Genomic DNA, 16467 nt, shown 5'->3' with positions numbered 1-16467 from the left:
CTTGAGCCCACCGAGAGGAATCGAACCCTGATTTTAGCATTATAAATCCGAAGACATACCGCTGTACTAGCGGGGGGCCTATAAAAGGGTGACAGGCGGTATGATGTGTCATTTCTACATAGTATTTGTTTGTGTGTATACTTTGACATAATTATTTTTATTTTAAATATTATTTATTCGTCGGAACAATAGGTTGTGTAAATAACCCAAACATATTACTTTATATTTGTGGTAAATTTGTGAATTTGATCTAAGCAAAAGTTTTTCATACCGATTTGTGTTACGTGATACAATTTTCAAAATCTGTGTGGTTTAATTATGGAAAATCCGTTATTAAAACGAAAACTTTTATGAAGTTTAGATTCGCAGACCTGTGTAATCTGGCAGACAGTGGCACTGCCTATGTACGGATGACTCGGATTGTTCGTCGAAAACGTATTTTAAATATCTCCTGTTATTCTGCTTTTTATTACATGATAACTCGAAAATTAAAACAATGTTTTGCTGAGATCACATTGTTTCAAACAGAATATCTACTTTTATAAGTATTATTAACTATTAGAATAAAAAAAAAACATTATTCTAATGTAAACAATATTATCAGTACCCTTGAAGATGGATAGCTTTCTTATAGAAATTTGATGTTTCTTTACATAACTTAAGTACAGGATGAAACAGGAATTACCAGTCAATAATAAACAAATAATAAATACTGCAGTTTTAACCTCAGTGTATTTAGATCTTGGTAATGAATACAACCATATATTGAAACACTGCAATAAAAGAAAGCAAACCAGTAAAAAACGACAAAAAACTCTTCAATAAAGGAAGTAAATGTGAGAATGGCTAATATCATCCTTCAAAAACGATGCAATAAAGATAGTGTGAATGACATATGCATCATGTCTACATAATAACACAGACAAGGATTAACATACAGCAATATATATAACTATTCAATCCAAACTGAGTTTAATTTATTCTGTTTTTGTCTGTTAGCATTCTACAACACTGTGTCACTGTGCTTATTATGTAGAGATAATGCAGACAACATTCCAACTAGCTTGTTTACATTGTTTTTGAAGGTTTGATATTAGCCATCCCTACATTTATTTCCTTTTTGAAAAGATTTTTTTTACTTTGGTACTGCAATAGTACCATGACCTTTATCTAAATTAGGGGAAAAAATCACAAAAACGTTTTTGGATATTATCTAAGTGTAGATGGTCCACATCTCTGGATTTCCTATAAAATAATTTATAATCCTTGACTCAGATTTCGAGTCAAGCGCCTCTAACCACTTGGCCAGGCCGGGCCCTAAAATGTTAGCTATATCTCAATTTGTTTACACCTTTTCTCCGTGACAACCTTAATTCCAACTAGTCTGGGACCGGCTGGTAATTTTACACCCAGCCAACACTGACGGAAACCATATAAAACAAGCAACGGGAATTAAGATCCGCGACTCAGGCCATGTCAAGCCCTTTTGATTTCTTCAATACAAGTGTTGTTATAATTTCTTTAACCTGTCTTATTTTTAGGTCTTTTCTAACTCATGACATCTTACTTTTGTTCTAAACTAAAAAAATGCTTCATTAATATTTTTGAAAAATCTAAGGCTGGTATTATATTCTTTTTGAAGATTGTAGTAGAGTTAACGAGAAAATATGAAAATATTTGTCTTTCTCATCCAAACCAACCCACATTTTTTCATTCGTGAAGATAGCTCGACATGGCTAGGTGGTTAAGACACTCGACTCCTAGTCCGAGGTTCGCGGGTTCGAGTCCCCGTCGCACTAAACATCCTCGCCCTATTAGCCGTGGGGGCATTATAATATGATGGTCAATCCTCTCCTATTCGTTGGTAAAAGAGTAGCGCAAGAGTTGGCTCTAGTCTTACATTGCAAAATTAGGGACGGCTAGCGCAGATAGTCATCGAGTAGCTTTGCGCGAAATTCAAAACAAACCTGCTCCCTAGTGGCTTAACGGTATGTCTGTGGATTTACAATGCTAAAAACCGGGTTTTGATAGCCGTGATGGGCAGAGCACAGATAGCCCCTTGTGTAGCTTTATGCTTAACTCAAAATAACAACAACAAAACAAACCAAACATTCGTGAAGTTAAACTTAGGCCAAAGATTTTATGCGGGATTTACTGTTATCCAATCCGTTCTGTGTAGTTTCTTATTATATCTTATTGGTCATTGATCAAAGTTGTTTATGCTCACATTTTTTTCACGAATGTGCCAGGCAATGATAAACCACATTTTTATGATTACCTTTCACTTAATTACACATATTTTATTTCTTTAAATATTAAAATATGAAAAAACACATGTAATAAATTAATAAATATCAGAAAAAATATTAAGTTGCCAAGTGCTGCGTCGTTTGAACTTTATTGTTGATAAAAGAAATAACTTTCTTAACTCCTTCTCAAAATTACAATATACTCTTATCTGGTTCAAAATAAGATAGAGCACAGACAAACACTGGGGATTAGGGGTATAAGAAACTCTGATAAAATAATTGGAAAAACGTGAATCCTTCTGAGGGCTCTGCTAAAAAAAATTGAAAGCTTATATAAAAATAAAATCTGCTGTCAAGTGCAAAACTATATAATGAACAATCTTTGTTCTGCCCACTGCGAGTATCGAAACCTCGTTTTCAGCGTTATAAGCCTCCAGACAGAAAGAAATTAGTCTAATAATAATACTTGATGTTGTCGACTATTGACCCTAGATGACCAGAAAAGCTTTTTAGACTATCGAGTCAGCAATGTTACTGCTAGGCATAACCTAGCTTAGCGTGCTTGAAACTGTGAATACAAGGGTTCCCATTTCGCGTCCCGATGCCACAAAAATGCGCTGTGAAAGTAACGGCTGATCCCCACTATTCGATTAGACAAGAGTAGTCAAATAGTTAGCGGTGTGTGATATCGACTAGCTGCGCTCCCTTTATTCAGTATTAGCGACGATTACGAGTAGGAAGCCCTCTGTCTAGTTTAGAGATAAATTTTTAAAGTAAACAAACTTACGAAGTTTCAATATGCTATAACTATAAAAAGTTATATTGGCTGTCAAAGTTGTCTTTTTGCCTTATTTCTAAGATATCTTGTTCCAGTTTAGGTTTTATATACTTGGACTACCTTAGCATGAACATTCAGAAAAATGCATTGAAAACAGTAATTATGGATTTTACACATTTGAACAACAGGTGGCTCTTTGAAGTGTGGCCTGCATTCACATTTTCTTTTCCACCATTTATAAGGGCGTGACAGGTAGGATGAAGGGCATATTCTAAAACCAGTTGAATTTACCATACATGTATCACTTCTTATAGTAATTACCATGATTTATAATAGCTTGTTGATAGATCTAAGGTGGAGATTCTTTTGCCATTCTGATTGAACATAATTATACCTAACAGTTGACTGTTTCAGAGTCGACAGGAAAGAACAATTTCCTCACAATCTAACAGATTTACGAATAAGCAGATAATATAAATATTTCTATTTTCTTTTCTATTATCGCATTCACATATTCTTTTGACAATCCACTAGTCAAAAAGAAAACTAATGAAACCGCTAAAACTGAGGCCTTAGGTATTTTACAGTTTTTGCTAAAACAATTTAAGATTCTTATTAACCAATTAGCCACAGTTACAGAACGGAACATTGGAAACAATAAGGTACAAATTTCATTTTTTATTATTAAATGACTAATGTTTAAGTTATTTAAAATCTTGCCTAATCAGCATCTTCATGAAACCAGAAATTGTAGTAAAGATATGTAACTGTTGGGAATTACGAAACTGAATTGTTTGGCCGCTATAATCATCAGTCATTATCGATCATTGAATTTCTCATTTATAAGATTTTCTTATTTATATTTGTGTAATATAAATAACGTTTTACTGTTTATTCTGTTGTATTATCTATTTTCGTGGGAAAGTATGGAAAAAGATAAATTTACTGTGATATTGTCTTTAATTTCCGTTCTTTTGTGAAGGAGACCCGGTATGGTCAGGTGGTTAGGGCGATCGACTCGCATCCTGTGGGTCACAGGTTTGAATCCCCGTCCCCCAGACATGCTCACTCTTTCATTGGTGGGGGCATTATAATGTGATAGTAAAACCCACTATTTGTTGATAAAAGAGTTGGCAATAGGTGGTGATGACTAGCCGCCTTTCATCTTGTCGTTTATTGCTAAATTAGGGATGGCTAGCTCACATATTCCTCGTGTAGCTTTAAGCGAAATTCAAAATAAACCAAATCCCTCATGCAGGATTAAAAGACCATTGACTGCACCCCTTATCGTCAGTTTTTCATTGTTATGACCCTATTACAATTTTGAAGCCTTATGTTATAATTATTCACGACGCTACTGCTGTAATCTATAAGAATAATAATTTATTTATTTATTAAATATACAGAAAATAGGCTGTTTTTATAATTTCGTATAATATTATTATTTTTTTTTTTTGCCATGAGTAATATACAGTGTTCGCTCTTTATATAACAGTTCTCATATTTATTTACACAGAGGTGGATCGTGGGACTGAATGGGTGGGACGTCCATGTTGCCGCCTCCCCCAGACAGCAAGCTGTCGACTAGCCTGTTTAAAGGTAAGACTAGCAGCTTTTTTATCAGACTAACATTTGTTTAGTTATTATGAGCTACATGCCTCCCTTTAAGACTGAAAAAAAGCCATCATTTATTGTGTGACTAATGTTTTCATTCAGTCAAGCCAAATAACTCAATTTTATTGAAAATCCTGACGAGATCACGATTGTTTTAATACGTACTAAATCATAAATTTGTTTTATTACATCATGTAAACAATTATCTATTCATATTTATAGAAATATAAATTAAATTGTTTGTTTTGAATTTCGCGTAACGTTACTAGAGGGCTACATGCGCCAGCCTTTCCTAATTTAGCACTGATAGACTAGAGGGAAAGCGGCTAATTAACACGTAACCACGAAGTCGTGCCAAATCTTACAGAAATTATAAAAGTTTAAAAGTATTTAACATTTGTTGTGTATGTTCAATATGTTCTATACCCCTTTACTACGTTATTTAACTTTTATTAATATTAATTCGGCCGATTCTTCCATTACACTCAACTCTTTCGGCTTTGTTTAATAACATAGTTTTAGGTACATTTATATAAATATTCTTTATTACAACTAGTCTTTTTCGCAACGTTTTCAAATTTCTAGTTCATGCGCAACAAGTTAAAAATGCCGTATTATTTTTAACGATTATTACTTCTGGTGGCCTACTGAAATTGTATTAATATTTCTTCTGGATGGTTTGCATTTGTCTCGAGTTTTGAAAAGTGAAACGTTTTGAGCTTATAATGCAAACATTTGATATCTGATCTCAGTCATCAACACAGTGCAGAATATCTGATTGTGTAGCTTTGCGTTTAATAAAACAAATAAATCATAAAAAATTTAGCGCAATTGTATACAATTAATTTAGCGCAATTAATTAAAATATTTGCTAAGAAATATTGTTGATCAATACATATATAAAACCATACATTTTTAAGTCAAAACAAAACACATTAAAATTAAACAAAATATGCTGCATTAAAAAAAAAAAATCTAGGGTACAAGCTACAACGTGAGATTATAAAATGTATCTCAGATTTTGGAGATGAGTGTGGAAGGAGGACTCACGTTGTGGTGGGGATACACGTCTTTCAGTCCTAACCTTCAATTCGCTGCTCCCCACTAGTACAGCGGTAAGTCTATGGATTTACAACGCTAAAATCAGGGGTTCGATTTCCCTCGGTAAGCTCAGCAGATAGCAAGATGTGGTTTTGCTATAAGAAAACACCCACACACACAGTTCGCTAGTCTCACATAAGAAGATTAGAAATTAGGTGAGCAAGATGTGGGTGCTCAAGCCCACAACGTTCCACATCTACATCACTCTTCACTGCCTGCAGACAGTTATGGGAAGATGACTGCTCTCCCAAGTTAAAATAAGAATAAGAAAGAGATAAAGATAATATTTTTTTCTTAAAAATCAATTTCATAGATTCAAACTTTACCACAATTACATTTTCTACCAATATTATGATACAGTTTTTGTCTATAATCTTTAACAATTTCTGCTAATCCTGATTATCCTTGCTTCCTTTGATGAATATTAGTTTGAACAAGTACAGTAAGAGGGCGTATGTTAGTTTGAATTGTGTAAAGGTAGCAAAGACCATGGCCTGGCATGGCCAAGCGCGTAAGGCGTGCGACTCGTAATCCGAGGGTCGGGGGTTCGCGCCCGTGTCGCGCTAAACATGCTCGCCCTCCCAGCCGTGGGGGCGTATAATGTGACGGTCAATCCCACTATTCGTTTGTAAAAGAGTAGCCCAAGAGTTGGCGGTGGGTGGTGATGACTAGCTGCCTTCCCTCTAGTCTTACACTGCTAAATTAGGGACGGCCAGGACAGATAGCCCTCGAGTAGCTTTGTGCGAAATTCCAAAACAAACAAGCAAAGACCATTAGAAATAAGAGAAAATATAGTAAAGTGAGTAATAGGTATTTCAACAGAATTGCTACACATTATCTAAGTGAACTATTTTAATGATATTAGGAGTAAGTGCAATATAAAAGTATGTATGTTATTACTATTTAATAACAATAACAAAACGGAAAAACGTATTTCATTTTATTTAGGCCAAGTCTCGTTTTGAGGTGTCCCATGCTTGTCGACATAGTGACGAAATCTCATTTTATTTCTGCATTGATCGACAAGAAGGTATGTTACGTATTTGTTAAAACAAAACTACTTGTATACCACTGTAACATAAGATATTATTTTATGTGTGTTATTCAGTGTTTGAAGGTAAAACAGGTTTAACAGATTAGCAAATGGGTTGCATATGAATTCGTAAAATTATTGCAGACTTAGAAAAAACAAGTAAAGTTTCCATTACCTTTCACATTGCTTACAAATGTATACATCACAATATTGAAAAAAATCGTCGTTCAAAAGATTTACATGTTTACCTACACAATATTTAAAAGTCTATATTTCATATTCAGAGGCATTAAAAACGGGGTTGCTGTAGCATTCTCACTTTTACGTATTTGACTTACACAGCAATTGTACGTTATGTTCTTATATTAAATTCTGGGGAAAGTGACCCAAGACCCTCTTAGATTGAGCTGCCTTTGGCAGTACGGGAGTTACTTTTAGCATCTCAATATATTTTCAGTCACTGATTGTAAAATCAGGATGTCTAGCCAAACTTTGCTTCATACACCACTGATATTATGTAGAAGAATATCTACAATAAAAGCAGCGAATCAGTTAAGTAGAAATGAAGAGGAAGTTAGTCAGTTACTACGCGTGTTTGTTTTTTTATTATTATTTATCCCCACTTCTTTCGCTGAAGGATTGTTTGTTTGTTTTTGAATTCAGCGGAAAGCTACACGAGGGCTATCTGCACTAGCCATCCCTAATTTAGCAGTGTAAGATTAGAGGAAATGCAACTAGTCATCATCACCTACCGCCAACTCTTGGGTTACTCTTTTACCAAAGAATAATGGGATTAACCGTCATATCATAACGTCCCCCCAGCTGAAAGGGCGAGCATATTTGGTATAACGGGAATTCGAACCCTTGACCTTCAGATTATGTGTCAAGCGCCTTAACCACCTGGCCATACCAGGCCTTAGTTGGAAAAAATATGTAATAGTGTTCTGTGACAGACAAAGAATATTTATTTAACAGCTTTTCCACACTTCATTCTTTTTTAGTATTGGTTGTTTGGTTGCTTACTTTAGCCCACATTTTGATGTTGGGGCCTGCCCATCCTTTTAAATGTTTGTTTTAAATTTACTTATATTGGTATGCGAGAAATAGCTAATGATGATATATTCTGTAGTTGGAGAGACCTGTTGTCAACAGTCTAGAAGACCAAAATGCCGTAAAGCATGTTGGGAAGTGTTTCGTTCTGCAATGACTCCTAGCAAAGAGATCAGAGAGGCAGTGTTTAATCAATGTGCACAGCACAGTCCTCAAGTACTCCATTGTGTTCGTAATTATACGCTCACCACACCTGCCGATAACCCCACCCGAAGTAAGTATAACTGACAACAACAAAAACGTGCATTGAATTGAAAGCTACGTATCACACATTCTGTTTAAAATACTAACCGTAAAATCTTGTATAAAACCTAAATATCCTTGATGGTGTAAGAGTCTAACACTAAATATACATTATTTGATTAACGCAAGTGCAGTTTCTGAGGTTGCCATTATCTAGAAAAAAAAGACAAACGCGATTTTTTCCAAATTTCTGTACTTTTATTTTTAGCATTTAGTTCTTGTTTTTTTATCTTGATGATTTTCATCAGTTTACCATCAAAGGTTCGAGATTATTACAACACAGAGTCGGCTTCTGTTATAATTAGAATTTTGAACAACTAAACTGAATCCTCTAGAAGACCTGACGTCAGCGAATTTTTAAAAAATAACAATAATTTAGATTATTAGATATATTTGTCGTATCTCTTTTCCATTTAGAGAGTGTTGCGATTCACTTGAAAGAATTGTAGTAAATATTCAAATGAAATGACGTAGCGCGATCCATAAACATAAAAGTGTGAAGTACTACTGAAATTTAATGTTTATTTTAATATACCTGTTCACGAAAACTTCACTTTGTAACGATTTGATTAACAAGTCGGACGGTTTTTCTTACAGCCTTGTGATATTATATACTGTTGTCATTGTGCTTTACCATATTTTAGTTCTCATAAATTCTTTAGAAACATTATGAAGTACTAAAAATAAAACAATAACGTAATGTATTTATCCCATTTATCAGTTTTCGATGTTAATATAATAGTCGTTAGATTTATTTATCAAGATGACTTGAACTCACGTTTACAACAGTCACATAGATGTTATAAAAGTTGGGCGACGTAGGTAGTAGTAAGAAGGTTGGAAACAAGATATGTATGCAGTTTCCGAGCTTTACTTGCATTGTTAAACTATTTCATATTTGACCATAGGAACATAAATTACATTTTCAAACTCAAAAGGTAGTGTGTAAAGCGTCACCTGTAATGACGGAAAAATGTTCGTTTGTTTGTTTTGGAATTTCGCACAAAGCTACTCGAGGGCTATCTGTGCTAGCCGTCCCTAATATAGCAGTGTAAGACTAGAGGGAAGGCAGCTAGTCATCACCACCCACCGCCAACTCTTGGGTTACTCTTTTACCAACGAATAGTGGGATTGACCGTAACATTATAACGCCCCCACGGCTGAAAGGGCGAGCATGTTTAGCGCGACCGGGATGCGAACCCGCGACCCTCAGTCGCACGCCTTAACATGTTTGGCCATGCCGGGCCGACGGAACAATAAAATATTGACTACACATTCGCCATGTTGTAGTTAAAATATATCTTTGCAAACGTTTAGAGAATAATGATTTGGCTTACGTACGTATATTTAATACTAATTTCTTTAATTGAAACGACTTCAGTAAGTTATTTTTAAACTTATAATTGAATGATTAAACTTTTCAAAATCACTCAAATTAATATCTCAGATATTTTTACTCCAATACGTCAGTTAACATTTTATTAATTATTGGTACACTCAGAAACTTCTATAACATACAGTAAATGAGAAGATATGTTTCAGTACTACAGTCCATGAGCCGTAAAATATAGTGTTATAAAGGTCTCATAAGGAGAAAATAGTATACATCGTCCTAAGGACTATTTGGACAAAAATAACACACGCTTTTTTTAAATAAGAATTTCCATTACATTCAAATCTATGTTCTAGATTGGTTGAAGCAAATTAATGGTGATCTTGTTGAAGAAAAAAAAAAAGGAAGAAAGAAACTGACGAAAGATCAAGGATAAGGGAAAACTGGCCTTTAAAATAATATTTAGAAATATTTATGTACACTTAGCTTGTGTTTTTCTTATAGCAAAAACACATCGGACTATTAGCTGAGTCCACCAAGGGGAATCGAACCCGTGATTTTAGTACACTTAGCATGTGATTAGTAAGTTCGCCTACCTCCTCAGTACACATACCTTCGGTCTTGAGTGTTTAAAAAATACGTCAAGAAAGCGCGATCTAACCTTACTTTCCGAATCCAGAGAAGTCATCTGAATTTTTCTTTCTTTCTTTTTTTATTCTGAAGACAAAGAACGCGTTCAGAAGTAAAAATATGTAACCAAGGAGACATTTAAAACAAATACATTTGTTATTTATTCACGCGCAACTGGTACACCAAATCTAAGTTAAGTCTAATTAGGTTTTCAAAATAAAACAAACATTATCAATACACATTATATAATCGCTGATGGCAATTTTCCTTGATGGTTTTCACAGATCTTCACTGTTGCGAACAATCCTCCAATCAGCAATGTCGTGTCATTTGTCGTGAAGTCCTACGAACTCAGACTACTGACCAAGAGATAATTGATAACTTAATAAAAGGAGGTTGTGGACCTCCTCTACCTCATGTGAGTAAATCCAGTGGTTTATATGTCCGTTAGCTCTTTTTTTTTTTTTTATAGCAGATGTCGTCCTGTTCTGTATACAAATGACACAGTAATAAATTTTTAGTTTTATGGTTTTAACCAAATCATAAGGAAACTACCGAAAAATGACTGGTATATTGATGAAGATGACAATACAACCACTAAGGAATAAATTGCTTATAAAGTATATAAAGTGACATTAGAAAAAGAGATACACTTTTGCCGATAGGTGTATGAATCATTGGACAAGCTTTAAACTTTGTTTTGTTTGAGCAAAATTACATTTGGTTATTTGTAATATTCAAAGCGGGGAACCGAAGCCCGGATTTTAGCATTATAAGTCTATAAACTTACCGCTGACCTACCGAAAGACTAGCTTTAAACTAGTTCGTCTTCAAATATCGATATCTTTTGTCATTCACGAATGGGGGTTTGCCTTAAAAGCTAATACTAAAATATCGAAATGGAACATTTGTTATTTTGTGCACAATATATATACGAGGGCTGTTCAAAAAATACGCAGACTGACGTCATAAAACAAAATGTACTTTATTTAGAAGTTACAGGTCTGGGACCCCTTCAACGTACTCTCCTCCCCAACGCACACACTTATCCCAACGGTGTTTCCACTTGTTGAAATAGTCCTGGTACGCTTCTTTTGTAATGTCCTCCAGCTCCTTCGTCGCATTTGCCTTAATCTTGGGAATCGTCTCAAATCTTCTTCCTTTCAAGGGTCTTTTGAGTTTGGGGAACAAGAAAAAAATCGCAAGGAGCAAGGTCAGGTGAGTAGAGGGGTGGGGAAAAAACAGTGATCGAGTGTTTGGCCAAACACTCACGAGTTCTGAGGGCTGAATTTCGCAGCAACGCGGTGCATCTTCAATTTTTCGGTCAAAATCTCGTAACAAGATCCAACTGATATCCCACACTCTTCAGCAAGCTTCCTGACAGTCAGACGTCGATTTGCCCGCACCAAGGTGTTGATTTTGTCGACGTGTGGGTCGTCAGTTGACGTGGAAGGACGTCCAGGACGCTCATCATCTTCAATGGACTGTCGACCATCCTTAAAACGTTCATGCCACTTGAAACATGCCGTACGCTTTATAGCAACATCACTGTAAGCCGTGTTAAGCATAGCAAAAGTTTCAGTCGCAGATTTTCCAAGTTTAACACAAAATTTCACAGCAAATCGTTGCTCCTTCAGGTCATTTATTCTGAAATCCGCCAAACGAAAAAATCGCACTTCACTTAAAACCGCGTAGCTAATACACAAATGAAGATATCTGCAATCGGGAAATGGCGTCGTAATCAGCTGATCTGTGGGAACCTAGCGACACCAAGCGGATTCCCCTGGAACCAACTGAAGCCGCGCAATTCAAACAGTCCGCGTATTTTTTGAACAACCCTCGTATATATAACTTACGTACTTAAAAGTATAATTTGTAGGTTATCATCTGAAATACGTTAGACATTTCGAGCTGCCTATCATATTCCCTTCAGAAGTGTTGCTGAATATGTCGAGAAAACTGAAAATAGTCTAAAGCATTATTTGCAAGAAAGTTCAAATTTTTTATTCATCTTAAAGAGCGTTAGAACTAAAATGCAGGCTAAAAGACTTTACTTTTTTACTAACCACTTGCTGTTTTTTCCCATAAAACGTTTTAAGAGGTATACTTTAAAGCAATACAAAAATTAATTTCGAATATTGTATATGGTAAAATAGTTACGGATGCATACACCTTCCGTTTGTAAGATAGATATCACACTTAAGCTTAAATACTTCTTGCGTTCTCTCAAAATATTCCTCACGAACTGTTTGTTGGTTGAATGTGGTGTAGGTCCCCGTTTGTGTAAGTTGGCAGAGTTTTGGTAGTCAGATAATATATTAATGCCAGCGTAATGAATACTGTGAGAAATTACTGCTTTTAATAAACAACTTGCTTTAATGAAAGATTTGCATCGATGTAAACAGCATGTGATTGGGTATTTTTAATCCAGATGTTACAGTAAGGAAGCTAAAGTATCGAAATTTGGTTTGTTAATTTTTAATACTGTATGTAGCCCGATATAGTCTTTTTCAGCCCTCTAGGATCTAAAGACTAAGGAATATAAGCATTTTATTAAACAAACAGACTTAAATTCTTCTTAGTCTATTTTAAACATGATGATCTCTGACGAGTTTAGTTACTTAGTTGGTAAAAAATACAGCTAAACTATTTAATTTTGTGTCTGTAAAAAAATGCACTATTTCAGTAGATCACTGTTTATTTGTTAAAATGTTTTATTAAAAGTAGATGAAATGCAACATTTCAAAAGTTAACAAACATTTTTGTCTACTTTTCGTTTCGAGTTGTAATAATTTGATCATTTAAATAATACAGTTACTGGATTAAGTTTGTGATCATAAGTCTTTCAAGAATTACCGAATCCGACAAATCTACTGGAATTACTGTCTTCGTTACAAAAATAATAATATAGTTGTTTTACAATGAAAAAGTTGTTAATCTAATTTTCTTTAATAATTATTATTTTTTCAAAACATAACACCATTTGGAACATCAGGATGAGTTGTGGCAGTGTTTTCTGGCAAACGCTGATTCTTCTAAGTCTGCGTTGGTTCCTGGAGTAGATCACACCGGATTGGACAGCGCTAAGCTACAGTGCTGCTATCGTGCGGTGACCTTGACATGCCAAAGATTGTGCCTGAAGGTATAACTTCTCGTTGCAATTGATAGTTCTTAACTCGGTAGTCTTATTATAATAATATTTGCTACAGTTACGGTTGCTACTAATTTAAGTTTACAATGTTTCTTTATAGTTGATGATGAATCACTTTAATTGTTGATGTTTCCTTAAAGTTATCTGATGTTAGATAAAAAAAACAACTCAAGTTTTAGCTATTTTTATTCCTTTCAGTCCTCTCCTATGGTTAATGGATCATAATGAGTGTTTTCGAAGGCAGACATTTTATCCCTGCCACACTTAAGGTTAAATAACAACTTAGTTGGCTGTTAGTTCACTATGTTTTACACCAAATGTTATTTGTTAGAAATGCTTGAAATTATTGTTTTGAATTTTAGAAATATTTCCCGGTAATTGTTAATCGAAACAAGACGTTTATTTATTTATTTTAAAATAAGAAGCTACTAATTTAATTGACGATTAGCTACGAGTAACTAAAATGAATGTATTTTTATGTGGCTTGTAATTATAAACATTAGTTTTGTTTACACGATGCTTATTTGACACTTTAAATAAGATTTCATGTAATTTTTGTATTAACCGAAAACAAAAAGAAAGAAGCAAAAATTATGAGATGCATTTGCCATTTTCTTCAACCTAGTGTCTTTATTAGAAATAGCTGCAATCTTAAAAAAACAAAAAACAAATACCATGTGACATACCGGGATATTTTATTCATTACTTTTCTATCGTGTATATCATGCAAGATTACGATGAGAACATTTCAGTGTTTATTTTTATACTCAGACATTTTCCAACGAATGGGCAACAACTTGGGATGAATTCCATCGAGTATGCCAATATAAACCATCAGAAGCAGATATGTTACACTGTCTAGCAGATGGTAAGCTTTTCTCTCTCCACTTGAAATTGACAGCGAGTATATTTCTCAGCTTTGGTATGTTTTCTCTACTTGAAATGTTCCTATTAATTTTTCTAAGTGCCCAAAAACAAATTGTAAGCTTAATAATTGTGTGTTTTCATTTAGTTTTTTTTTTCCTCTGAAATGAGAGTGTTTATGTCTGAAGTGTCAATCAGGACTATCAAAAGCTAAGAGACGTGTCAACAAACGTAAAGTGAGAAAATAAAAGTCGGAAATCGGAATCAAAACAGTTAATACCAGCAATTACAGACTCGAATTTTCACCTGAGAAGTTTTCTGTCAATTTAAAGACCATATTTTGAAACAGTTTTCCTGCTCATGTTGTTCGTTTAGGTTTTTTATCACCCAGAGTTAAGTAATAGAACAAACAACTTTTATAATATTAGAACAAGTAATAATAACAACAACTATAAACTTCAAACTTCAGTAACTGTACTTGAAGTGTATGAGGTTTTTTTCTTGTGAGTAAAGTTTATATTTTTAGGGCCCGGCATGGTCAGGTGGGTGGTTAACGCGTTCGACTCGTAATCTGAGGGTCGCGGGTTCGAATCCCGGTCGCACCAAACATGCTCGCCCTTTCAGCCGTGGGGGCTTATAATGTTACAGTCAATTCCACTATTCGTTGGTAAAAGAGTAGTACAAGAGTTGGAGGTGGGTGGTGATGACTAGCTGCCTTCCCTCCAGTCTTACACTACTAAAATAGGGACGGCTAGCACACATAGCCCTCGAGTAGCTTTGTGCAAAATACAAAAAACAAACAAACAATTATATTTTTAACGACAGAAGTTGTATCCAAGTTTTGTACTGTTCGATAACGTCATGAAAGACATTGCTCAGTATACCACTTCTGCATTAGACTATTACACTTTATAAATCAGTGTCATATCGCGACTAAATCGGCAAAACCAGTGTGATATTACTCCGTGTTACGTATATATAATCTAGACTTGTTTGTTAGTTTTTAGGCAAAAATAAAAATTCTATCCATACTACCCCCCATAAGGATGAGTTACCAGTTCCGAATATAGGATTTTTAAAGTGTTTAGTACTATACGTTTTTTTTAAACTTCATTGTAAACCTTTTTCCTACTTACTTACTTAACCCTGTCGCATCATATGGAGTTCAGATCATTGACGATTTTTCTCCAGCTTAATCGATTTTGGGATGTCCTTTTTAATTCTCTCCAGGTGTATCCCGCTCTCTTTAATCCTGCCTCTGTGTCTCTTCGCCAGGTGTTCTTAAATCTACCTCTTTTTTGTGTACCTTGTGAGTTTCACATTAGCGACTGTGTGGTCTTATCGGATGTCACGTTCCTTAGGGTTTATTTTATCTAACTCTACTTTCTACACTGTTTTTACTGGCCTTGTTGAGTCATTTTTGTGTTTGTCATGCTGTCAGTTGCTTATAATTCTACGCATCAGCTCTTTGCAACTGTCTGGAGTTTGTGCAGATTAACTAAATGTTTCCATGTTTAAAATGGATCTTGCGATGTTTGCAACATGCACAGCAATAGTCCCAATAACTAGAGAAAATTTTGTTACGCTTTTCGTACATGAGAATAGAGGGTTATTGTTTACCTCATAAAAAAGTTAAGCTGCCAAACGATTAACTAAAATCATTAATATTTTGACATCACTATAACAAGATTCTTTGTATGTATTTGTTGCCAATAGGCCTTCAAATGCTGTAGATGGCTTTGTATAAATATTTGATTGCGACTTGTCTGAAAACTTTTAAAGTACAAAATGCATGAAAAGGATGAATAACCTCATGGTTAAAGTTAATTTAAACAGTACTATGATATAACAGGTTCCTAATTTTAAGCTGATAGGCTAAAAGAAAGGCAGTTGGTCAACAGCACCCACCGCCAAATCTTAGGTTATTCTTGTCGTGACGAACAAAAGGATTCGAACAACATCATTATGGTGCACTTATAGCCTCAAAGTCCAAATGGAATTTCTATGGTAGCGGAATTCGAACCAGAACTTTTGGATTTACAGTTGGGATATGTTAACCACTTGATTACGCCATTTCTTTTACTTCTTCTCAACAACTGATATGACTCGTTTGTAGTTAATATACTACAAACTACAGCTAAATGACTTAGTGAGCCAGTTTCACGCGCGAAAAAAAAAAGAATCTTTGACGACATAAGCATTAGTCATTGGTGGTTTACTGTGGGTTACTAACATTCTGTAAGAGGAAACAATACAAATCTGTCTTAACAACCTACTGAGTTCACTTGGAAAATTCCAATATATTACGATATACCTAGCATTTAAATCTTCCCCGAATATCTACTAATATTAAACAAATGA

At 34.7% G+C, this 16467-nt stretch overlaps 1 protein-coding gene across 1 annotated transcript in view; it reads left to right on the top strand.

The window, feature by feature from the left end:
• LOC143246225 (reversion-inducing cysteine-rich protein with Kazal motifs-like) overlaps positions 1-16467 on the top strand; it is a 95839-nt gene that overhangs the window by 61806 nt on the left and 17566 nt on the right. The window contains exons 5-10 of the mRNA XM_076492561.1: positions 4544-4626; positions 6691-6772; positions 7905-8099; positions 10376-10509; positions 13087-13233; positions 14014-14110. Coding sequence (XP_076348676.1) covers positions 4544-4626; positions 6691-6772; positions 7905-8099; positions 10376-10509; positions 13087-13233; positions 14014-14110 — 738 coding nt within the window. The remainder of the gene's footprint in view (positions 1-4543; positions 4627-6690; positions 6773-7904; positions 8100-10375; positions 10510-13086; positions 13234-14013; positions 14111-16467) is intronic.

Source organism: Tachypleus tridentatus, chromosome 3, assembly GCF_004210375.1.
Source record: "Tachypleus tridentatus isolate NWPU-2018 chromosome 3, ASM421037v1, whole genome shotgun sequence".
NCBI lineage: Eukaryota > Metazoa > Arthropoda > Merostomata > Xiphosura > Limulidae > Tachypleus > Tachypleus tridentatus.
Note: the sequence above shows the minus strand (reverse complement) of the source record. Positions and strands in the feature narration are given on the sequence as shown.